The 25,810-nt window shown below is 42.6% G+C and overlaps 1 protein-coding gene and 1 pseudogene across 2 annotated transcripts in view; one reads left to right on the plus strand and one right to left on the minus strand.

Annotated features, from left to right (window-relative positions):
• Positions 1-22,583, minus strand: part of RAB22A (RAB22A, member RAS oncogene family) — a 54,033-nt gene extending 31,450 nt beyond the window's left edge. Inside the window, exons 1-2 of the mRNA XM_082643966.1 lie at positions 22,254-22,583; positions 21,159-21,238 (exon numbers count right to left, since the gene is read on the minus strand). Of these exons, the coding sequence (XP_082500092.1) occupies positions 21,159-21,238; positions 22,254-22,289 (116 nt within the window). The 5' untranslated portion in view covers positions 22,290-22,583. The remainder of the gene's footprint in view (positions 1-21,158; positions 21,239-22,253) is intronic.
• A 158-nt stretch (positions 22,584-22,741) lies between these two features.
• The window catches only part of LOC309817470 (serine/threonine-protein phosphatase 4 regulatory subunit 1-like), a 62,560-nt pseudogene continuing 59,491 nt past the window's right edge, over positions 22,742-25,810 (plus strand). The window contains exons 1-2 of the transcript XR_014296209.1: positions 22,742-22,748; positions 22,891-22,935. The product of XR_014296209.1 is annotated as a serine/threonine-protein phosphatase 4 regulatory subunit 1-like (transcript). The remainder of the gene's footprint in view (positions 22,749-22,890; positions 22,936-25,810) is intronic.

Consider the following 25,810-nt stretch of genomic DNA (forward strand, 5'->3'; position numbering starts at 1 on the left):
TAAAATTCATGCTTGGCAGGTCCCTGCCCCACCTTTATTTACTGTGTTGAAGATGCCGTGTCATTATCTTCTGACCTCCAGTGTTTGTTTAGAAGTCGGTGACAATTCTTATCACTGTTCTTCAGTATATAATGTGTTTTTTAATGCCCTTCTGATTGCGTTTAAGATCAGCTCTTTTGTATTTATTCTGATTGGCGTTTGGAGATATTCTTGGACTTGTGTATTGATCACTTTCATCAGTTTTGGAAAGTTCTTGTCCTTTATGTCTTGAATTATATTTTTGTGCCATTCTTTTTCTCCTTTCTTTCTGGGATGCCAATGATGTGTATGTCAGTGTGGCATAATAAGAAATATATATTTGGTCTTTGTTCCCAGGCTCTGACACAGGGCTCTTAAATCTCTTGGAATATCCTCAGTGAGAGGAGTGTCTTTTGTTCAGATGAGGTGAATCCTGGCAGGTCTCTAGATAGCTCCAGATTGTGGGGTGGGAGGGCCGGGTTGCCAGAAAGACCAGATCTTGATAAGGGGGTTGGAACTTTCAGCCCTACCCCCCATCCTCTGGGGAGGGAGGAGGAGCTGGAGACTGAGTTAATCTCAATGGCCAATGATTTAGTCAGTCATGCCTAGCAATTGAGCCTCCATAAAAAGTCCTTAACAATGGGGTTTGAAGAGTTTCTGGATTGGTGGCATACCCCCAACTCCACAGGACAGAAGCTCCTGTGCTTGGGACCCTTCCAGCACTACAGACCTCTTTGCCTCACTCTTCATTTGTATACTTTATAATAAACCAGTAAATGTAAGTCAAGTATGTTCCCGAGTTCTGTGAGCTATTCTAGCAAATTATCAAACCTCAAAGGGGTGGAGGGGTATGTGTGTGTGGGGGGGAACTCTCAACTTTGTAGCCACGTCAGACAGAAGCGTGGGTGCCCTGGGCACGTGACACTGGTGACTGGCACCGGGAGAGCCAGCAGTCTTGTGGGACTGAGCTGTGAACCTGTGGAGTCTGACACAACTCTGGGGAGGTAGTGTGAGAAACGAACTGGACTGAAGGATGTCCAGTGGTTGTCTGGAGAGTTGGAGAGTTGACTGTTGGTGTGGAAAAACCCCACACATTTGGTGGAAGAGGTGTCATGAGTAAAAACAGTTAACAGTGAAACTGCCTTGATATTGTCCTACAGACTTCAGACGTCCTTTTGTTGCTGCTGTTAACTCTTTTCTTTCCCTTGTGGTGCAGTCTGCGGACCTGACTTTAACTACATATTTTATTAGATCAGCTTAATGGCTGACCGGCCACAGCAGAGGAAGGGTCAGCACACATGATCAAGAGTCTGAGGAGCCCCCTTGGCCTTGCAGTTCCCCACCTGGGTCCCTGTGCCCTGGCTGCTGTCACCCTATGTCCCGTGGAGGCGGGGACTCCCTCAGAGATGCTTCTCTGGGCTCACCAGCTGCCTTGAGTCTCCGCACTTGACAGCCTGAGGGCCCCGTCTATGGCAGCTTCTCCCTGTCCCTGTCTCCGCAGGGAAGGAGAGCAGCCATGGATCACTTCTCTCCTGAGAGTGGCTTGTCACTTTCTGAAGTTTCATTCATTTAGGTTTCTTTGTGAGCTCAGGTGTCTAATGGGCTTTAAAAAATTTATCTTGCTGGTTTTGTTTTTTTTTGGATGAGAATTTTGTGACTTTTTATATCTGGATTGTAAGCACACAGGGTTGTTTTAAGGATTAAGTTATCGTATTTAAAGTAAAAAATATGAGCAACATTATCACTACAACTTGGAGCTTGGAGTGGTTGTATCAATTCACACTCGGTGGTGGACACACTGACAAGGAGGATGAGGTCTTTGGGATGAAAGGTGGAGAGAGGAGTTCAGGGGCAGATATGTCGTGTCCCAGGTGTGTCTGCAGTGACACAGCAGTCATCTGCAGTCGCTGGAGAAAGGTGGCCCTCAAGGCTGTGAGCGTGAATGAAATCACCTGGGAAGACCCAGGGCCATGGCAGAAATCTTCCCTGCTTCCACATTTTAGGGGTGGACAGCAAGGCCAAGAAACAGAAAAAGGAGGACTATCCCAAAAGGTAGGAAGGAAGAGAATCAGAACTGTATCCCAGGGACTTCCCTGGTGGCACGGTGGTTAAGAATCCGCCTGCTAGTGCAGGGGACACGGGTTCGAGCCCTGGTCCAGGAAGATCCCACGTACCGTGGAGCAACTAAGCCCATGCGCCACAACTACTGAGCCTGAGCCCTACAACCGGCAAGCCACAACTACTGAGCCTGTGTGCCTCAACTACTGAAGTCCGCGGGCCTAGAGCCCGTGCTCCATAACAAGAGAAGCCACTGCAATGAGAAACCTGCACACCGCAATGAAGAGTAGCCCCCACGTGCCACAACTAGAGAAAGCCCGTGCATAGCAACGAAGACCCAATGCAGCCAAAACAAACAAACAAACAAACAAACAAACTGAACCCTGGCCTCAGAGCCTTTGCACTTTCTTAAAAAAAAGAGGAAAAAAAAAAAAAGAACTGTATCCCAGGTAACAAGAGGCTTTGCAGAAAAAAAAAAGAAAGCTAGGTATTTCTAGAGAGGAGAAATACAATAAAATGGATTATACTTGGCCATTCACGAGTTGATGTTAAACTCTGCAACAGTGGTTTCAGTGGAATAATAGGGCAGATGTCGATAAGAGGAGGATCTGAAATGAATCAGAGATTGGTAAAAAGAGATGATGACTATACAGTTGTAAAAATCTTATAATTAAAGAACAATCTTTTTTTATTACTGAGCACATTAACTAAGGGCTAGGCACTATGGATACATCTGTAGTCACTCTGGATAAGGTTCCTTTGCTCATAGAACTATGGAGTGGTGGGGTCAGACAGTAAGTAAATAAATAAATGATAATAGATTTTAATATTTACTATGAAGATAACAAAACATTATGCGGTAATGGTGATTAGAGTGGTTATTTCATCAAAGAAAAGAGCACTAAAAGAAACAAACCAACCAGATATTCCAGAACTTTAGAAAAATAACAACAGAAATAAAGAATAAAGATAGATTTAAAATTAGATTAGAATTAGTTGAAAAATTTTAAAAGATTAAAAACTGGATTAAGGGCTAGGAGAAAATACTTAGTTTAAGGCGTGGAGGAAAAAAATAATGGAAAATGTAGAAAAGAGTGTAAAAGCCACACACACAAATTCTAAACTATATGTAATAGTAGTCTGAGAATGTGAAGAGAGAAAATGGAGCAAAAGCAATATTGAAGAGATAATGCTTGAGAATTTTCCAACTTGAAAGACATCAAACCACAGGTTCAAGAAATACTATGAACCCAAGCAGGATAAATACAACAGAAGTCTCACCTAGGCACATCAAAGTAAAACTGGTGAAACCCAAAGACAAAAAGTAAATCTCAAAGGCACTCAGAAGAATAAATGACACATTAATATTCAGAGAGCAGCAAGACTGACACCTGACTTCAATAAAAACAGATGAAGTCATAAGAAAATGGGATACATATTTTCAAAGACCTAAGAGACAATAACTGAAAACCAAGAATTCTATATCCAATGAAAATAGACTTTAAAAAATGATTGTGACGTGCCAAAATAGCTTAAATTAAAAACAACTGTTGAAGATGTGGAACAAATGGACCTGTCATGTATTGCTGGTAGGAATGGAAAAGAGCATGCAACCACTTTGGAAAACAGCAAGTTCTTATAAACATGCCTTAAAACCTATTGTGGCAGCCAGCATCTAAGACGGCCCTAAGGATCCTCACTCCTGGTATTTATGTCCTCGTGTAGTACCCTCCCACAGTGAATGGAGCTGACCCATGTAACCAAGAGGATATTATGGAAATGAAGGTGAGGTCACAAAGACATTGTGGCTTCCATCCTGGGCTCCCATGTTGTGAGGACGCTCAAGCAGCCCTATGGAGAGGTCAGTATAGCAAGAGCCAGAATCGCCCAGCTAAGTTGCTCCTGAATTCCTGACCTACAAAAACTGTGAGACAATAGGTGTTCATTGTTGTTTTAAGCTGCTAAGCTTTAGGGTAATCTGTTACACAATGGTAGATAAGAAAGATGCCTTTGAACCAGAAATTCCATCTTCAGGTATATACTCAAGAGTGACACGTGTACATATCTACACACAAAAACTGTATACAAATATTCACAGCAGCTTTATTCATAATAGCTTAAAACTGGACTCCATTTAAATGTCCATCAATAGGAGACTAGATAGACAAATTGTGGTATATTCATACAATACAACACTACTCAGCAATAAAAAGGAACAAACTACTGATATGTGCAAAAACATGGATGAATCTCAAAAACAGTATTTTGAGCAAAGGAAGGCAGCACAAATGAGTAGATATAATAAGCCTCCATTTATATGAAGTTTAAAAACACACATTTACTCTATTGTGATAGGTTAGGTTGATGGTGGTTAGGCTGATGAGGCAGGGGTGGGTATACCAGGAAGGGAGCTTTCTGGGGTAATGGAAATGTTCTATAGCTTGATGGCACTTAAACAAGTACAAGGCAAAAATGCACTGAACCACACATTTTATTGTATGTAAATAAAAGCTCTATTTAAAAAAGATGAAATTAAGACATTTTCAGACAAAAAACCCCCCCAGCACCAGAAGAGTACTGTAAAGGAGATATGAAACAGTGTTCTTCAGAATGAAATAAATAATCCCAGATGGAAGGTCAGAAATGCAGGCAGGAATGTAAAGCAACAGGAGGAGTAAACATGTGGAGAAAACTGATAGGAATGTTGACTGTATAACAATAATAAAGGTCCTATAAGGTCTAGAATTAAAATGAACTGTAAAAGCATAAAAGGCAGGAAACAGGGAAATTGGATTTGAGATCCTTACGTTGTGGGAATGTCGTGAAGGTAATTTATATTAGACTCAAAAAAGTCAAGGATGCGTAAAGTAATTGCTAGAGTAACAATTAAAGGACAATTAAAGAATGTACTTCCAAGGTAACAAAGGGGGAAATACGGCACTAAAAGCAAAACGAAACAAAATCCAACCCACAAGAGCACAGGACAGGGCAAATAAAAAGCAAAGTGTAAAACTGTAGTGTTTAAACACAAATGCATCAGTAATTATAATAAAAGTAAAATAATTAAATACTCAAATTAAAAGTCAACGTCAGGGAGCTCTGAGCCCAGGCACGGTGGTGGTAGCCCGCACTGGGAGAATCCTCACAGGCCTGTCAAGCAAAAAACCAGTGCCGCTGGCTGGAGGATGGGGTTTGGGGCTCCCAGTGTGGCTGGAAATGCAGACGGGATGCCCTGGGAAGGAAGATGCTGCAGAGGAAGCCTCAAATCCATGCATCAAGTCCCCTCAGACCCGCGGTGACTTTGAACCGCACATGTGTGGGGGAGACTCTGAGGACAGCGCCAATGGAAGGCTGAAAGAGCTGAGCAGGATTTCAGCTGCTGTCAACTGCAGGAGAAAGAGTTGGAAGTCTGAATACTGCCGACTTACAGGGGCCCAGTGAGCACCATGAGTAAAAAGCCAGGTAGGCCACCCTTCAGAAGTAAAGACTGTATCCCAGGAATAAGGATTTGCCATGAGGCTGAAGGCAACAATCCAACAGAACCATCCTAATAACAGAGTGTAAAAGCACGTTTCCCCAAGTTCAAGGTGATTGGCCCACAGTTCAACTTTCTGCTAAAACAAAACTCAGCATTTCCCAGAAGATAAGAGAATAGAAAATCCCTACAACATACCTCTGCAGCATTCAGTATACAATAGTAATTAAAGAAAAGATGCTACATACGCAAAGACATGTGACCCAAGGTCAAGAGAAAAAAGAGTAAATAGCAACAGATCGGAGCTGATCCAGATGTTGGCACTAGCAGACATGTGCTTTAAAAGCTATTAGAAATATAATCAGGACTTAAAGACAAAGAGTCATATTGAGTGAACAGATAAGCTTACAAAATATAAAAAACAAAGACTCTAGAATTAGACAGTATTTGAAGTTAAAAAAATATACTAGATGTGCTTAAAAGACAGAAGAAAGGATCAATCGAACTTAAAGACAGATCAACAGAAATAATGTGATCCTTAAAGAGAAAAATTTGGAAAACAAAGCAAAACAAAACCCAGGCCGCAGTCACCTGCGAGATAATATCCAACAGTTTAATACACGAGTAACTGGAATCCTACAGGTGGAGCAAGAGAATGAGGTAGACAAAATATTTAAAGAAATAATGGTTGAAAATGTCCCAAACAATCATATTTCTAATCCAAGCAACTCAGTTACCCCAGAGTATATCAAGCACCTAGCACACAACAGTAAACTGCTGAAGACAAAAGATAAAGAGACCATCGATAACCAATAAGAATGTGCTGTATAGCACAGGAATCTCTACTTAATACTCTGTAATGACCTATATGGGAAAAGAATCTAAAAAAGAGTGGGTATATGTATATGAATAATTGATTCACTTTGCTGTACAGCAGAAACGAATACAACATTGTAAAGCAATTATACTCCAATAAATATTAATTAAAAAAAGATAAAGAGATCTTAAAGCAGCCAGATGATAAAAATGTATGTTACATACAGGGGAACAGTGCTACGGATGATGCCAGGCCGCTCAGCAGAAACCACGGAGGCCAGAATACAGTAGAATACTATATTCAAAATGCTGAAAGAAAACCATCTGTACATTACACCTCCAAGTGTGTACCTCTGACATCTTCATTCATCTCACCCATGGAATGTACAGCTTGGTGACTATAGTTAATAATATTGTACTGTATATTTGAAAGTTGTTGAGTAAATCCTAAATGTTCTCATAGCGAGAAAAAAAATTTTCTAACTATGTGTGGTGACTGGATGTTAACTACACTTATTGTGTAATCACTTCACAATATGGTCCCATATCAAATCATTATGCTGTACAAACAAAATACGAAAAGGGGAAAAAGCCCCCCCAGAAATCCTTATCTAGCAAAAATATCCTTTAAAAGTGAGGATGTAATACAGACCTTTTCAGATAAACAAAAACTGAGGGAATCTGTCACTAGTAGCCCTGAGAATCCATGAGATGCTAAAACAGTTCTTCGGGCTGAAGGGAAATAACAACAGATGAAAACTCAATTCTACAGGAAGGAATGAAGAGAAATGGAAGTGGTAATATGGGTGTAAAATAAAAAGAAATGAGTTTTGCATTTCCTCTTTTTTCCTACCCTGAATAATTACTCAAATCTCAGTATCGCTTAAATTACGTGGGCCAAGCAGGAAGGTACATGGCGGCGGAGGGGTGCGGTGACCCAGGCTCACAGAGCCGGCGTATAAGGTGAAGAGTGCGTCAACAGCTCAGTGTTACACCGTTTTACACCAAGCAGCCAGCTGTCTTTTAATGACATTGGGGGATAAAAGCTGGTTGTCTTTTAATGTCTTTATTTACAGTAAAATAGCCATCATTAAAAACAAACAAACAAACTTGAAACAGTCTCTAATTTAGAGAAAAGTTACCAGTACAGAAGTTATTTATCCTGAGCCATTTCAGAGTAAGTTGCCTCATTACCTCTGAACATTAGTGGACGTTTCCTACAAACAAGACTATCTTCCTGCGCAAGCAGAATAAGATAATCAAAACTGTGAAATTAACACCAACACATTACTACCATCTATTCCTCGGAGCCCATTTGAGTTTTGCCAATTGTCCTAATAATACCCTTTTTGGTAAAACACCCACTTCAAAACACATGCTGTACTTAGCTGCCATGACTCTTTAGTCTCCTTCAGTCTGGGTTAGCTTCTCAGTCTTTCCTTGACTTTTTAAACTTTGAGACTTTTGAAGATTATATACCCGTCATTTTGTAAAACGTTTCTCAATCCGAGTTTATCTGATGTTTACTCACAACATGATTAGATACAGTAAGGATGATTAAACTTTTGAAATTCAATTAATGTAATTGTGGTAGTTACAAAATATGTTCAGTTTTTGCCTTTTGATACTCCTTCCTTCAAGACTGGAGCTTAATTCCGTACCCTTCGAGTCTGGGATGGGCTTAGTAACTCCCTTCTAAGGCGTCATAAAAATACTACAGATTCTTCCTTGCTCTCCCTTGGGTCACTTGCCCTGGGGAAAGTTAGCTGTCCTTTTGTGAGGACACTCATGCAGCCCCATGGAGAGGCCCACATGGTGAAGATCTGAGGAACTGCGGCCTCCAGTCAACAGCCATGTGAGGGCGCTATCTTGGAAGCAGATCCTTCAACCCCAGCCAAGCTTTCGAATGACTGCAGCCCTGACTTGACTGGGACATCTTGACTGCAACACCACAGAAGACTCTGAGCCAGCACCATATCAGCTAAGCCACTCTGATTTCTGATCCACAGAAAATGTGGATAATGAATGTTTGTTGTTTCAAGCCGCTAAGTGTTGGGATAATTTGTTACTTAGCAATTGATAATGAATACAGTTATCCATCACATTGACAGAAAAAAGGAGGTAACAAACCATATTGTCATCTAAATAGATGCAGAAAAGTATTAAGACAAAATTCAAGACCCATTCTTGATTTAAAAAAAGTTTCAGCAAACTAGAAAGAGAAGGAAGCTTCCTTATCTTAATAATGGGCACCCTACAACTAACATCATACTTAATAGTATAATGTTGAATGTTTTTCCACGAAGATTGGGAAAAGGCAAGGATGTTGGTCACCACTTTTATTCAATATGGTACCGGAGGTCCTAGCCAGTGCAGCAAGGTATGGAAAAAATTAAAAGGAAAGGAAGAAACTGACTTTATTTTCAGACAACATAATCATGCATGTAAAAAAAAACCTAAAGGGGCTTCCCTGGTGGCGCAGTGGTTGAGAGTCCGCCCGTCGATGCAGGGGACACGGGTTCGTGCCCCGGTCTGGGAAGATCCCACATGCTGTGGAGCGGCTGGGCCCGTGAGCCATGGCCGCTGAGCCTGTGCGTCCGGAGCCTGTGCTCCGCAACGGGAGAGGCCACAACAGTGAGAGGCCCGTGTACCGCAAAAAACAAACAAACAAACAAACAAACAAAAACCCTAAGGACTCTACAAGATAGCTATCAGAATAAATGAATTTAACAGGATTAAAGTATATAACGTCAATATACGAAAATCAATGGTATTTCTATATACAGGTACAAACAATTGTAAATAAAATAAAAAATTACAATTCCATTTACAATAGTTTAAAAAACATTAATATTTAGGAAAAATTTTTAACAAAAATACTCTTCAGACTCCTGCACCGAAAACTATAAAACGCGGAGACAAATTAAAGAAGACCTAAGTAAATGGAGAAAGACACCATGTTCATGGATCAGAAGACTCAATATTATAATTTATCAAGATGCCAATGCTACTCAATGGGGAAAAGAAAATCTTTCAACAAATGATGCTGGTACAACTGGATAATCACATGGGAAAATAATGACTCTTACCTCTACCTCACAGAATACAGAAAAGTTAATTTGACATGGATCAAAGAACTGAAAGTAAGGCTAAAACTATGATGAAAACGTAGGAGAATGTCTCTGAGAACTTGGCGCAAGCAGCGCTTGTTTAGACAGGACCAAAAAAGCATGAACCCAAGAAGACAAAACTGATAACATGGCCTTCATTGAAATTAAAACTCCTCACTGGAAGGCATCATTAAGAAAATGAAAAGGCAAGCCACGGAATGGAAGAAAATATTCACAATAAATATACCTGACAAGAGAGTTCTATTTGTAATATGTAAAGAATTTCTACAAGTCTGTAAAAAATAAGGCAAAAACTCCCAGTAAAAATGGGCAAAAGACCTGAGTACTGACTTCATAAGATATATATGAATGACAAATACACACATGAAAAATGCTTGACATTATTAGTCATCTGGGAAATGCAGACTAAGAGCACAATGAGATACCATTTTATATCCACTAGAATAACTGAAGTTAAAAAGACAAATGCTGGTGAGGATGTAGGGAACTGGACTTCTATACCTTGTGGGTGGGAGGGTAAAGTGATACAACCACTTTGGACAACTCTTTGGCAACTTCGTACTAAGTTATACATGCACCTATCCTGTGAACTACAAATTCTATTCCTAGTTATTTACCCAAAGGAAATGAAAACCTATGTGTACAAAAAGAGTTTTAAAAGAATCTTCACAGCACCTATATTCATAGTAGCCCAAAACTAATGGGTAAACAAACTGTGATCTATTCATATAAGAGAATATTAGTCACCAATTTAAAAAAGGGACTATGATGCATGCAACAACATGGTTGAATCTCCAAAACATCGTTTTATGGGGAAGAAATAGGACACCAAAGAGTGTCTTCTGTATTATTTCATTTACATGAAATGCAAGAACAGGCAAATTAATCCATAGTGATTGAGGTCAGCACAGTGGTCCCTTGTGAGGAGTGGGACTCACAGAAACAACCTTCTGAGGTGACGAGAATTTCTGGATCTTGATTAGGTGGTGGTTATAAGGAATATATTTTATCAAATTCAAATCATAAGCTGCTTACAAGAAACCCACCTTAAACAGAAAGATACAGAAAGGTTAGAAAACAAAAGGATGAGACAAAGTTGCACCATGCAAATACTGACCAAAGGAAATAGTCTTGTTATATTAAGACACAATTAGACCTCAAGGCAAAATGCATTCCCAGAGCTAAGGAGTACATTTCAGAATGTTAGAAGGTTTGTATTATCAGTAAGATACAAAATTCCAGGTTTGTAAGTACTTACTGTAGCTGCAAAACAGATAAAGTGAAACTGACAGAACAAAAAGGATAATCAGACAAATACACAAGTATAGTGGGAGATTTTTAACCCACTAAGTCTCTTAGTAACTGATGGATTTGGGTAGACCAAAAAACCAGAAGAAATGAACACGATGAATAAACCTGACCTAATTCCACTCACAGAACGTGGCAAATAACAGTTGCAAAGTATACAATCTTTTCAAACACATATGAAACATTTACCAAAATCAACATATGCTGGGTAAATTGCAAATTGCATCAGAAATTAAAGGATTTAAATATGTTCTCTGACCTCAATACAATTATGCCAGTAATCACTAAAAAAAGTTAACTAGAAAATTTCCCTATATTTGGAAATCAACAAACACATATCTAAATGACACTTGGATCAAAGGTGAAATCATAATAAAAATCAGAAAATATTTTGAAATGAATGACTTTGAAATGTATGACAATGAAATGATGATATACAAAAACTCGGATCCAGCAAAAGCCATGGCTAAGGTATTAAAACATAAGGAATACAAGTGAAAATAAAGACTGAAAATCAGTTATATAATCATCTCTTTCAAGGAGTTAGAAAAAGACTAGCACATTGAACAGAACAGAAACTATAAAGATAGGAGCAGGAATTAATGAAAAAAGAGAAATACTGCAGAGTTGACCAAAGGCAAAACTAATATCAGAAATGTAAAACAGATATATGTAAAATGTAAAAAGTATAAAGTCTTAACATCTTTCTGCCAATAAATTGGGAAAAGTATATGAAAGTAGTGAAAATCCTTTAAAAAAACCCCAAACAAACCACAATCTATCAAAATCAATACAAGAAGAAATATAAAATCTGAAAATGAATAATCTTACAACTATGAAAGAAATTGAGGGACTTCCCTGGTGGCACAGTGGTTAAGGACTCCACGTTCCCAATGCAGGGGGCCTGGGTTCGATCCCTGGTCAGGGAACTAGACCCTATATGCATGCTGCAACTAAGAGTTCGCACACCACAACTAAGGAGCCCGCCTGCCACAACTGAGGAGTCCACGTGCCTCAACTAAGGATTTGGCAAGCTGCAACTAAGGAGCCCACTGGCTGCAACTAAGGAGCCCACTGGCTGCAACTAAGGAGCTCACTGGCCACAACTAAGGAGCACACATGCCACAACTAAGGAGCCAGCGAGCCGCAACTGAGACCCGGCGCAACCAAATAAAAAAATAAAATAAAAATTATTAAAAACAAAAGAAAGAAATTGACTCCTTAAACTATATTATACGAGGACAACTTGAAGCCCACATGCATTTTACTAATCATTTAAAGAAGAAATAAGAGCAATTTTACACAAACTCTTCCATAGAAGAGCTTCTCAACTAGCTTTATAAGGGAAGCAAAACCTTCATGCCAAATCTGACGTGTACATTATAGAAAGTAATATTACATGACAATCTTACTCAAAGGTCCTAAAACATACACAAAGGTCCTAAAAAAACACAGTAAACTAAAGCCAGTGATATGTAAAAAGAAAAATATATCACCATCTAAGTGGATTTACTCCATGAAAATTCAACAATGTTATTTACCACATTAACATCATAAAAGAATAATTACAGCATCAAGCCAATAAATGTAGAAAAATCTTTTGGTAAATTCCACCCTTATTCATGTTAAAAAAAACAAACAAACTCCAGCATATAATAAAAAGAAGGACACTCTGTAATGTGATAAGGTGTATGTACAAAAACCTTACAGCAAACATATTTAATGGTATGATAGAGAAAGCTTTCCTGCTAAGATTAAAATAAGATAAGAATACCCAGTACGACCATTTCTATTCAACACTGTACTGCAGATCCGTACTCAACTCAATAAAAGATACAAAAAGTTTAAGTTTTAGAAATAAAGCTATTTCAAAGCAATACCATTTAGCACATTGACAGCAGGAAACTGCACTGAAACATCAAACCCCTTGGATTAAATCTAACGAAAGATGTGCAAGTCCACTACACAGAAAAGCAGAAAAAAATGCTCAGAAAAAATAAAGAAGCCTAACAAATGGAAGAATAATCTATGTGCATATATTGAAGATGCAGTATCATACAGATGTCATTTCTCTCCAAACCAATCTATAAATTCAATGGAATGTCAATCAAAAACACAGTGGGGATTAGTGTGTTGGTGTGTGTGAAAACAGATAACACTAATGTTTACATGGAAATGTAACAGGCCAAGAACAGCCAAGAAATTACTGAAGAATAAAATAGAGCTACTCATACTACTGGACATTAAGACTTATTACAGAGATACTGGATTTAAGAAACTGTGACACTGGCACAAGGACCCAGAAAAAAGACTAATTTAGTCTCTTTAAAAGATCACTGAGGGCCTCCCTGGTGGCGCAGTGGTTGAGAGTCCGCCTGCCGATGCAGGGGATACGGGTTCGTGCCCCGGTCTGGGGGGATCCCACATGCCGCGGAGCGGCTGGGCCCGTGAGCCATGGCCACTGGGCCTGCGCGTCCGGAGCCTGTGCTCCGCAGCGGGAGAGGCCACAGCAGTGAGAGGCCCGCATACCGCAAAAAGGAAAAAAAAAAAAAAAAAAAAAAAAAAAAAGATCACTGACTAAGGCAAAAAATAAGTGTATTGTGGACTTTATAAGATGCAGAAATAAAATATATGACAATAATAACAGAAAGGATGAGCGAGGGGAAATGAAAGTGCACTCCTGTAAGGAGGTTCTTATACTATATGGGAAACTGTATATTATTTGAAGGCAGGCTGACAAAGTAAAGAAGTATATTGTAAATCCTAGCACAACCACTAAAATAATAGAAGAGGTACAGCTAACAGGCCACTAGTGGAGATAAAATGGAACCATTAATATGGGCAGTAGAAAAATACAGCAAGACGGTAGATTTAAGCCAAACCATATTGATAGTTACAAAAAATAAAAATGGTCTAAACCAGTACTATACAACAGAGCCTTCTACAATGAGAACTTGAAAGGTAGCTAGTGTGACTGAGGACTGAATTTTACATTTTAACTTAAGTTCAGATAGCCACATGCAGCTACTGTATTAGACAGCACGAGTGTAAGCACGCCAAATAAAAGGCAGGACCCATAATGCTGTCTGCAAGAAACTCACTTTAAATATACAGATATAAATAGGTTAAATGTAAATGGATGGGAAAAGATATGCAAACACTAACCAACAGAGAGCTGAAGAGCCTGTATTCATATGAGACCAAGTAGAATTCAGAATCAGGACTGTTACCAGGGAAAAAGAGGGACATTTCATGACAGTGAAGGGGTCAGGTGATCAAGAAAAATAACAATGTTACATGTAGGTACACTCAATAATAAGAGCTTCAAAACAGCAACAAAAACTGATCAAACTAAAAACAGAACTAGACAAATCTTCAATTAGGGTTGGATTTCAGACACTCCTTTCACTTCAAATAAGGGAAAAAAAAAAACCAGTAAGGATACAAAGGAGAGGAACAGTGCTGTTAGCCAAGCTGATTATTTAACATTTACAGAACACACCACACAACAGTAGCAGAATACATTCTTTTCTGGTACACATGGAACATTCATGAAGGCCATATTCTAGGCCATAAAACAAATGTCAAATGTAAAAGGTCTGAAATAATAATGAGTATGTTCTCTGACTACAACGGATTTAAACTACAAATCAGTACTAATTGAAAATATCTGGAAAAATTCCCAAATAATTGTAAGTTAGAAAACATACTTCCAACAACTAACAGGTCAAACAAGTCACAAGGGAAAGAAATACTTTGAACTAAATGAAAATGAAAACACAACATATCAAAATCTGTGGGATTCACTCAAACCAGTACTTACAGGGAAATTTATACTTCTAATTGTATAAATTGCATAAATAAAAAAATGCCTTAAAAATCAATATTATAAACTTCCACCTTAAAAAACTAAAAAGGAAGAAGTTAGGCCAAAATAAGCAAAGGAAGGAAAAAATGAAGATAAAAGCAAAAATCAATGACAAGGAAAAGAGTGAAATATTAATGAAATAAACTGATTCTTTGAGAAGACCATTAAAATTGCTAAACTTATAGCTGGACAGATCCTAATGACATTAAAAAGATAATAGAGGAATATTATGAACAACTTCATGCCAATAAATTAAAAAACAGATACAATGGACAAATTCTTTGAAAGACACAAACTACCAAAGCTTACTCAGGAAGAAATGAAAAGGCACATATCTATTAAAGAAGCTGAACTGGTAGCTAAATTTTTCTGACAAAGAAAACTCCTTGCTCAGATGGCTTCATCCATTGATCAAATGGATATAATTTATGAATTATACCAAACTTTTAAGGAAGAAATACCAATTCTACATGAATTCTTCCAAAAAAGTAGAAGAGGAAAAAACACTTCCCAACTTAATTTTATGAGGCCGTGATACCAAAATTAGAGAAACATATTACAGAAAACTACAGATCAATATCCATCATGAACATGGAGGCAAAAATGCTTAGCAAAATTTTAGTAAATCAAATTCAGTAATGTATTAAAAAATTCATATTAACCAAGTAAAATGTATCCGAGGAATGCAATGTTGGCTGAATATTTTAGTATCAATTGTTGTAATTCACTATTTTAAGACTGAAAAAGAAAAAGCATAAGAACAGTTCAAAAGATGAAAAAAACCACCTGGCAAAATTCAACACAATTCTTGATAAAAAAAATCTGATTTAGGGATAGACGATAACATTCTCAACCTGATAGTGGGCACCTATAAAAAAAACCTAGAGCCTAGACGTCTAACTTAATGGAAAAGACCGAATGCTTCCCCCACCAAGATTAGGAATAAGGAAAGGATGTCTGCTCTTACCACTTCTCACAGTACTGGAGGTCCTAGCTCATGTGCTAAGGTAGGTAAGAGAAATAAAAGGCACACAGATTGGAAAGAAAGAAATAAAATTGCCTATTACAGATGGCATGATTATGCACCTAAGAAAATCCCAAGGCATCTATTAAAAAGGTGCCTGAACTAACTGAATTCAGCCAAGTCACACAACACAAGGTCCATACGTAAAAATCAATTTTATGTCTATATATTAGTAACAAACAATTGAAATTTTAAAATTCCATATAATCTATAGTGACAGAAAGCTTATCAGTGGTTGCCTGGAGCTAGTGGTAGGGGTGGGGATGAATACAGGATGGGGCAAAAAGGAACAGTCTGGAGTGATGGAAGTGTTCTACATACTGATTGCAGTGGTGATCTCACAGATGTATAAATCTGTCAGAATTCATCAACATGTTCACTAAAAATGGGTGCATTTTATTGCATGTAAACTATACTTCAGTAAAGTCAATTAAAACCACAGATCAATGGGATATAATAAAAAATCCAGGGGCTTCCCTGGTGGCGCAGTGGTTGAGAGTCCGCCTGCCAATGCAGGGGACACGGGTTCGAGCCCCGGTTTGGGAATATCCCACATGCCGCCGAGCGGCTAGGCCCGTGAGCCATGGCCGCTGAGCCTGAGCGTCCAGAGTGTATGCTCCGCAACGGGAGAGGCCACAACAGTGAGAGGCCCGCGTACCGCAAAAAAAAAAAAAGAAAAAAAAAATCCATAAAAAGTGCACTATAAATACAGATGCTCAGTTTATGACAATCACAGCTCAGCACAGAACACTGAATTATGGATGGCCTAAAAAAACAAAAAAGGGATGAGGATTACTGGATAACCCTGTTGGAATTAAAAAAAAAAAAGCCAAAACGCCCCATAACTTAACGTTTATTTTACATCTCATCCAGAAATTAATTCCAGGTAAAATTTAAATCTCAATCTGAAAAGTGAAACAAAATTTCTATAGGATAACAGGAGAGTATTTTCATGACCTTGGTAAATCAAAGTTTATTAAAAGGACATAAAAAGCACTAACCATAAAGAGAAAGATTGATCAAATGGATATATTAAAAGTAACAACTCTTCATTAAAAGATCCTTTCAGAGAGTGAAAACCTTAGTCACAGAGTGCGAGAAAATATCTGCAATGCTCAGAACCAATGAATGACTAGTATCCGGAATACGTACACAACACCTACAGATCAATAAGGATATGACTGATGACCCAATAGAAAAATGAACAAGATTCTCAAACAGGCAACATATCCAAATGACCAATAAACATATGAAAAGGTGTTCAATAGCTTTAGTCATATGGGAAACAGAAATTAAAACCAGAATGAGGTACTACCGCCCATCCTCCAACACAGCTAAAATTTGAGACTGATAATACCAAATGTAGCTAATATGGAGCAACCGGAACTCCCAAACACTGCTGGTAGGAATGTAAATTGGCGCAATACTTTACAAGGTAGCTACTAGAGTTAAGATACATATTCCTTTTGACCCAGGAATTCCACTGCCAATTGCCAAAGAAATTCCATACATATGGGCACAAAAGACACGTACAAAAATGTTCATAACAAAATTATTTGTAATAGCCAGACTAGAAACAACCACAATATCCAACAGTAGAATAAACTGTGGCATATTTATCCAATGAGTTACTTACTATACAGAGATGAAAAAGAATAAACTATTACTATATGCAATGACATAGATGAATCTTACAAGGTTTGAATAAAATAAGCAGATACAAAACAATACCTACTGGTCTAATTCCATTTAAATAAAGTCTATAAAAAACTATAGTGTTACAGGCTTATTAAAAAATAACAGTTGCTAAGAAATTACAAATGCTTACCATATGCCAGGTACCATTCTAACTAATTTTTATGTGTTTAACTCAATTTTCACAACTCTATAATGAGATGCAACTTATTCTCCCAAATGTGCAAATTTAGTCACAAAGAGGTTAAATAATTTGCTCAAGGACACACAGCGACTACGTGTTAGACCTGGAATGTGAAGGCAGCTAGCCTGGCTTGAGAGCCTGCATTCTAAAGGCTACGTTGATGCTCAGTGGTCGTGCTTTACTGGAAAGATGGAGGGAGGGCAAATGAGCAGAGGGAGGTGGGAGAAGTAGGATGACTAATTCCCATCTCTCAAGAAAACAATCAGTAGATAATGCCTAAAATTGGGGGATGGGGTGGGGGAGAAGAGAGAAGGGATCAAGAATTAGCAGTATATGCATGTTATGAAAAGATCTGGAGGAAAGAAAGATCAGAAAAAAACAGCTGAACAACCTCACAACAGTAGCTGCCTCTAGGGAGTGAGTCAGAGTGGACCAGGGGACGGTTATCCTTAACGTATAAGCCTTACTGTTACAGAAAAGAACCACATGCACATTACTTTGATAAAAGTAATTTTTAAAGATTTTAAGAAGATGTAAATATTTTTAAAAACAACGACGCTATCATGTATTGAGCCCCAGGGTCCCTGGCATTTAGCTAAACGTTTTAAATACAGTAGCTCATGGAATTCCCCCAACAATATGGAATTGGTACCAGTATTACTATTATTTTGCTGATGGGGAAACGGATTCAGGGTTCACTAGCTGGCAGGTGGCAGAGTCCACGTCGGAACCAGCACAAGGGAAGAGGAAGGTCTAGAAGTCAACAAAGAGCAGGTATGGAAGGATATTCAGGAGGAGCCCTGGACAGGAGCTAGCGACTCATGCTGGCTTCGGGGAGGGGAGGGGACATTAGGAGGGGGATCTGGGATGGATGCCCAGGTTGCTGGCTGGCTCGGGTACCTGGGGCCATGTTGGTCCTTTTCTCTTGCACAGGGTCCACGGAAAGGGAAGCAGAGGGCCCAGCCTCTGACGGGGAGTTTCTGAGCTCGGTCACAGATACACAGAGCCCCTTAGTGTCTGGGAGAGGCACGGCGCGGAGGAGGACGGAGGAGGACGCAGTGTGGGGAAGACCAAACGCTATGAACTCAGCAGGGGGGGGGGCGGGGGCGGGGAGAAGACTGGGCGGGATGGTCACGGACCCAGGGAGAGAAAGAACGTCTGGGGCCTGGCCCTGCTGCCTGCCCAGCCTCCGGGCCACCCATCCAGTGTGCCCTGTCCCCCACCCTCGCAGCTCCTGCTGTCCCCCGTGCTACTCACTGCCCTCAACACCACCGATGGTTACCTTCCACTCTTCAAAAACTGTTTTTCGAAATACAGTCCACTCACCTTTCAATACTGAAATGTCAGGGCTTCCAAGTGCCTCACACCCTCACTGTTCCCCTCAGGAACCAGTCATGCCCTTGGGCCTGGGTGAGGCCCCTGCTACAGGCTCTCACAGATGCTCCACATTCCTCCTTTGGAGCACAGAAAATGGTCAAAGAAATCACTTCCTGTACTTTAGCTACAGAATATGTCTCTCTCCTTCTAGGAGAGGTTCATGAGGGCAGGAGGGGCTGGCAGACTCTTTCTGAAAAGGTCCAAACAGTAAATACTTTCAGCTTTGCAGGCCACAGGGTCTTAGTCACAACTATTCAACCCTGCCATTGTAGCCCGAAAGCGGTGCAGACAACATATAAAGGAACGGGTGTGATGTGTCACGGTATCACTTGATCTATAAAATCAAGAGGTGGGCCAAACGGCCACGGTTTGCTGAGCCCTGGTCTAAATCACCAGCCCCCAGTCTAGCATCCGGCATACAGCAGGCACTCAATGAATGAAGAAAGAAAGAAAAAAGCCATTGCTTTGGCAGTGAGATGGAGACAGGTACTGAGGGGAGGTGGTTTCAGTGGGACGGTGGGGTGGGATGGAGACAGCAGGGGGCTGAGCAGAAGCAGCAGCTGAGGGAGCAGGAAGTCCTCCTTCCGGAGCCCCCCGTTCGCCCGGCAGGCTTGGGGGACGGCCCTGTCTTCGGGGAGCGTGTCTGCAGGCTCCGACAAGAAGGCAGGGCTGGGGTAGGGAAGGGGAGACCTGAGGAAGGCGGGGCTCCAGAGCTCGGGTGTGTGTGGGGCTGGTCCTGAAGGAGGAGGACACGTGCTGAGGACAGAGAAACAAGGGCGGGGGAAGGGACGAGGGGGAAGCCTCGGATCCTCTTCCCCATGAGACGTGCGCCTGGACCGCCTGGGAAGAGAGCGGGGCTCGGGGAGGTGAAGAAGCCCAGCGCCTGTGGGGCTGGCAGGGCCGGCCACCCAGGACAGGGCCACAGGCCTGAGGGAGACCCTCCACCTTCCTTCCCTCTTGTCTGGTGAGACAGCACTTCTAACCAAGCTGGCGTTTGGGTTTCTGTGCTGCCTAGTGTGAGGTGTGTCACTCACTGAGTCACCGGCACGACCTGCTATCACTGCCCGTCCCTTCACTTTCCCACGCGGGTAGTGACAGGCAGGCCCAGAGGAGGATGAGTTCACACTTCGAACATGTAGACATACCCAGTTCTTTCTTGAAGGCTACTGGAAGGCATTTTAATTTCAGAGAATCACTGGCTGTTTCATCTGGGTGCCCTCAAGTGTGTACGTGTATGCTGTAAACTATTTCCCGATTAGGCAGAACAGAATTTTTCTTTAAGTGGAAGAAACCACTCGACTGGGGCTTTGCATAGTAGCTATCCAGTCTTACAAGCCTAACAAAGTATTAAAACCCACGAAACACAACTTCTCCCAGAGAAAGGATTAATATTATGATATTTAAACAGCCTGAAAAGTTTTCTCACAGAGTCGAAAACCCACAGCCAGTCAATGGCACTTATTCTAAGACCCAGACACGCGGGCAACAGCTCCCATTTCGACACAATTTGTTAATTCTTTACTACTGGAACGTATAGCAGCAGTGCTGGAGTGTGTGAGAGGGGTTCGGACCCCAGACTATGATTTACGAAGGGCTGAAGCCACCCAAAATACCTTTTAGGTGACATACGGGGAACAAGCCTTAGGGCCTGTTGTCTTCTGCCTTATTTCAAGCTGTAACTGCTGTTGCTATTCACAGATCGAAGGCTCTATGTATATTCCAACAGGTAGAGCTTTAATTCATACTTTCAGTTTGAGGTTTTCATTCCTCACAAATCAAAAGACAATGTTCCTAAAACACATCAATCCTCACTCCACCATTTCAAGTTCTTCTACACATGATGGGAACCACTGACTCCAAAGTCACTGGAGTTTAAAATGGGGATGCCTTGGGGCTTCCCTGGTGGCGCAGTGGTTGAGAGTCCGCCTGCCGATGCAGGGGACACGGGTTCGTGCCCCGGTCCGGGAAGATCCCACATGCCGCGGAGCGGCTGGGCCCGTGAGCCATGGCCGCTGAGCCTGTGCGTCCGGAGCCTGTGCTCCGCAACGGGAGAGGCCACAGCAGTGAGAGGCCCGCGTACAGCAAAAAAAAAAAAAAAATAAAAAAAATAAAATGGGGATGCCTAACCCCTGAAACACAGCCTTTATTTGAGTGGACTTTTCGATACACCTTTAGATGCACATTCAATAAACTTGATCTCTTACCCTATTGTTGGGTTGATATTCGGATCAAAACTGTCTTCCACGAACCGCCACACGATACTTGATTTACCTACACCTGTATCCTAAAAGAGAATGAGAGAGGTAAAGAAGAAAAAGTTTTACCTGCTTGCATACACCAAAAACTACCTTGTGCCCTAAGTTCAGGATTTTGGGGAAATCATTCCAGATAGGTAAATTTTAGAAGTTAAGAAACACAAAAAGGTTTTCATAAAAATTCAGTGGAGTAACTAGGAGATTTCAAAATGTATTCTAGGGGAGGGGTTCCAAGTTTTTAAGAGACAGGATCTTTTGAAAGATCCAAAGTTTCTGCTTACTGTGCAAAGTGACAAACTCACTTGCTTTATAATAAGTCTAAGTGAACTATGAACTCTTGAACTACTTCTGAGTAATCCCTGATAAATCCCAGCCCCACCCTATCTAGGAAGGGGTAAGACTGGTTATTGAAATCTTTTTCAGTCTTTAAAGTAGCAACTCAGGCAAGAGGGCATCAATTTCAGAAAGTATGCTCTGAAATAGCAAAGTTGCCTTGACAAGTCAGGAAGCTGAAGCTTCAAACTAGTCTTTGGGGCTTCCTGATTTGAATGTCCCCCCGCCCGCCCCAAGGAAAGTAACTCTGTGAGAAGTGTCAGAGGTATCCCGCAAGTTCAAAAACACCAAGCAGATGGCAAAGGAGACTACTGCTGCTCGTAAAACCTAAAGACCTGTTACTGGCTGTACTTCGCAAGACTTGGCCAACTCCTAACTAGTACCTGGGGAAGCTATTTAAGAGCTGCTCTTAACCCAGATGCAATGGAGAAGCAGGGAGGGCTCTTCACCCTTGAGGGGGCGGGAAGAGACCCTGGGCTCCAGGGAGGGACGAGGGGGAAGGTCCCTCCCGCCAGCAAAACCTTCAGGATGGTGCGGCCAGGTGGGCGGGACGGCCCGGGGGCGGAAGGGGGGCTGGAGGGAGGGTCCCGGGGCAGGTAGGCGGCGTCCCGCACGGAGACTGGGAGAAGGGGCAAAGGGGACGTGGGCACGCCCGGGTCCCCGGCCCGCCCGGCCTCCCGCGGCCCTCCCAGCCGGCCCGCCGCCACTCACCCCCAGCAGACACACTTTGAGCTCCCTCAGCGCCATGGCCTGGGAGCCAGGGGCGCGGGCCCGCCGCCGCCCTAAGTTGAGGAGGGAGAGGCCCGGCCCAGCACGAGCATCCCCCAGCGCCGCCGCGGCACGGCCTAGCCCCGGCCGCGGGGCGCGTAGAGGCGGCGGCCGCCCGTTCGCCGGTCCTCGGCCTGGCCCGTCCGTCACCAGCCGTGCGGGGCCCGCCTCAGCAGCCGGGACGGTGCCGCGGGTTCCCAGGCGCCACCGCTGCCGCCATCTTGGGACGCCAGCCGGGTCACCTGACCTCCCCGCCCACCTCGGCAGCCACCTTCGCTGCGAGGGCGGGGCCGGCTGGCGCCGCGAGGCTCGAGGCGGGGGCAGGGGGGCGGGGCCGCCGATGAGGGGCGGGATCCGAAGCCAGATACCCCGCCCCTCTTCCTCTGGCTCCGCCCCTCGCGCGCCGGGCCCGCCTCCAGGCCCATTCCAAGATGGCGGGTGAGTGGGGCTGGACTCCCGGGGTGCCCCCGTACCCCCAAGCCGGGACCACCCCCTCGAGGCCCGGGGACCGCCCCCGCCCGCCCCTGAGGCCGCCTGCCGCAGCCCCCTTATAACTCCTTATGTGTCTCTTGGTTTTCAGGGATCCCCCTGTACTTTGTGGACTTGCAGGATGACTTAGATGGTTGTAAGTAACAGTTCGGGCGTCCCGCCCCTCCCTGGGAACCTCTCATAGAATTCGGGGTGCACGAAAGGCGGGGGTGGGACCTACGGGCTGGCCTCTCCGTGTTGGGCCCAGAATAGCGGGACCCCCAACTGCCTTAATCACTTGTGGCGGTCCCTCCTCACTGGGCGGGGCGGCCGAGGATGGGAAGGATTTTTGTTGCTGGGAAACTTCTGACTTCCTGTCACTTTCTTTCTCTTCCTCCTCCTCCTCCTGCTGCGGCGGCCCGGGAGGGGTGGGAGGGCTAGGCTCCCCTCCTAGTGATTCCGGGAGGGAGGAGGCGTGGCCACCTTGGGGCCCGGGGGCTTCCACCCAGGGTCTCCACTTTTTTCCCTGGGACTTTTCAGAGTGCTGGGGAGTTTAGGAGGTTCGGCTCCCCGTGTGGCCGGCCACAGACTCGCACAGACTTCTCCAGTGTCCTGGCCACAAGCCCAGCTCCGTTCTCATCCCTAGGAGCCCATTGGGTGGGTATCCTTCACCTGTCCCTTCCTGCTCTTTCCTTTAGAATCACGTTAAGGACTGATGGCTGGGGAAGGTGTTCCTGGAAATGCAGGTTCGCATTTGTGGTGACTGAAGCATTTCCTTTCCATTCAACAAACATTTCTTGAGCACCTGCTGGTTCTGGGCCGGCCATGCGCGGAGCCCGGGACCTACAAACTCGAACCCGAAACGGTGACGACTCTCAGGGAGCTCACAGTCCAGGGAGAGAGCCGACAGATAATCACCAAACGCCGGGCTGCCTGCTGATGAAGGAGGCCTGTACAAAAAGTCACAATAGCCAACATTAATGGGGGCTTACTGTGCGCTTCCCTTCCCCATCTACAAGTTTCCTACTAACAAGAACTGGTGTTTCCAGAAAACACCATAGGTCAGGCGCAGTTTAAACCCTTTATACACATTACTTCTTTTAGAAGGAGGCAACTTTATTAAAGTAGAATGACACTTGAAGTGGCCAGTGTTTAGGAGCATGGGTCCTGAAGTCAGATGGCCAGAGGGTGAAGTCCTGAGCCACTCTTTACTGGCTGTGTGATCCTGGCCAAGTCACTGTACCACTTGGAGCCTCATTGCCTCATCTGTAGAATGGGCATAATAGAAGTCCACCTCAAAAGGCTTCCGCGCAGGTTAAATAATAAAAGGTTTAGCGTGAAGCCTTGTACATAGGACACGCTGGGTAAATATTATCTGCCATTATTACTGTTGTGATCATTATAATTATTTAACACTGTGGGGCAAAGTACAGTGTTGGCCCCGGGTTTACAGAGCCGAATGTTTCGGCCAGCGGGCATCTTCGAATGGAAGGAATGTAGCCTTTCTCTTGATAAACAACAGTAACCTGCTGTTAAGGCACCTCTCATTCATAGATTCGATATTTGGCCTGGCTGGAAAAGCTGATTTCTAGCTATATCAGTTATCTAACAAACCACCCCAAAACTCAGTGGCTTAAATCAACAGCATTTTGTTATTTCTAACAATTCTTTGCATTGACTGGGTGATGCAGAAGCTTCGTGTGTTCTCTTTGAACTCTGGGAAGATAAGAAGGTCCAAAATGGCTTTCTTCACATGGCTCTTGGCCAGGAAATCTGCTGGGACTGCAGGTCAGGGCCTCAGTTCTCTTCCAGGAGGTTCTTCCACTTGGCTAGCTTGGGCTTGTCACAGCGTGGTGACGGCAGACATTTGGACCTCTTTTCTGGCAGCTAGCTTCCTTTTGTCTTTTTTGTATATGTGTTCAAAAAGGAAGAGATTATATAGGAAAAAATAATTCTGATTTTCCTTTGGCCCTGTTTGTGCAAATATTGGGTGTTTGAGACTTGTGATAAAGAATGCCATAAATACTCTTTAGCAGACTGGTGAAGACTCGTCCCAGTAAAGAAGAAAACCAGCACTGTGGCTCTGAACACACCCATGCCATGGGTAGGGCAACTCTGGGAGCCTCCTGGGGCTTTTTTTTTGAGCAGGGGTGGGGGCTTCAGGGTGCTGTTCCTATGAAATTACAATATAATTGGTTTGATTAATAGCCATAATAGGAGGGCCTGTCCCCCCAGTCATTTATGCAGCCCTGGGTCCCACCTTTGCACTTTACTGGGGTGGTATTTGGGAGGCATTATCGTGCTGTGATTGATAGCAAGAACCCTGAGGTCCTGTAACCCACTTCCTGCCTTTAGCTGAGTCAGTGTGAGCAGATCCCTCACTCTGTTCACATTCTTCATCTGGAAAATGACATAAGAATTGGAGCTGCTTCATAGGACTGATATGAGGATTAGATGAAACAATACGCATAAAACATTTTAGCCCAGTGCCTGGCATAGAGTATTCTATTCAATGATTTGATTACTGTTCTTATTTTAACCATCATCATTATTGCTAGGCACTCGTATACGATTTTCTGATTCGGTTTTAAGGGCTGCTACTCTGTGAAGTAGGTGGGATTATTCCTGTTTTACAAATGATGAAACTGAGAACCAGAGAGGTTAACTAACTTATCCAGTGTGGCACAGGTCATAAATGATAGAACTAGCAATCCAACTCTGTTCCTCTGAGTCTTGCTTTTTTTATTCCATCACACAGATTGACCTCACAAATATCCTTAAGCTAATGGCAGGAGCATGGATGTTGGTTGCGGTGGTTCTCCATCTGTTGTCCTTTTTGGGCATTTTTTGTCTAAACGATGGGATAACCGCTCCATTTAGGCTCTAAGTCACTTTGGGCAGGAACATAGGTCGTCCTTTTTTATCACCCAGTGTCCTCCATAATCTAGGTGTTCAATTAATGTCATTACTGGTAGTGATAATGGATGACGAGTCTTGTCCGATTTACTTTGTGATTTCTTGATTAAATTGGC

This window comes from Mesoplodon mirus (assembly GCF_964341445.2).
Source record: "Mesoplodon mirus genome assembly, chromosome: 15".
Classification (NCBI taxonomy): domain Eukaryota; kingdom Metazoa; phylum Chordata; class Mammalia; order Artiodactyla; family Ziphiidae; genus Mesoplodon; species Mesoplodon mirus.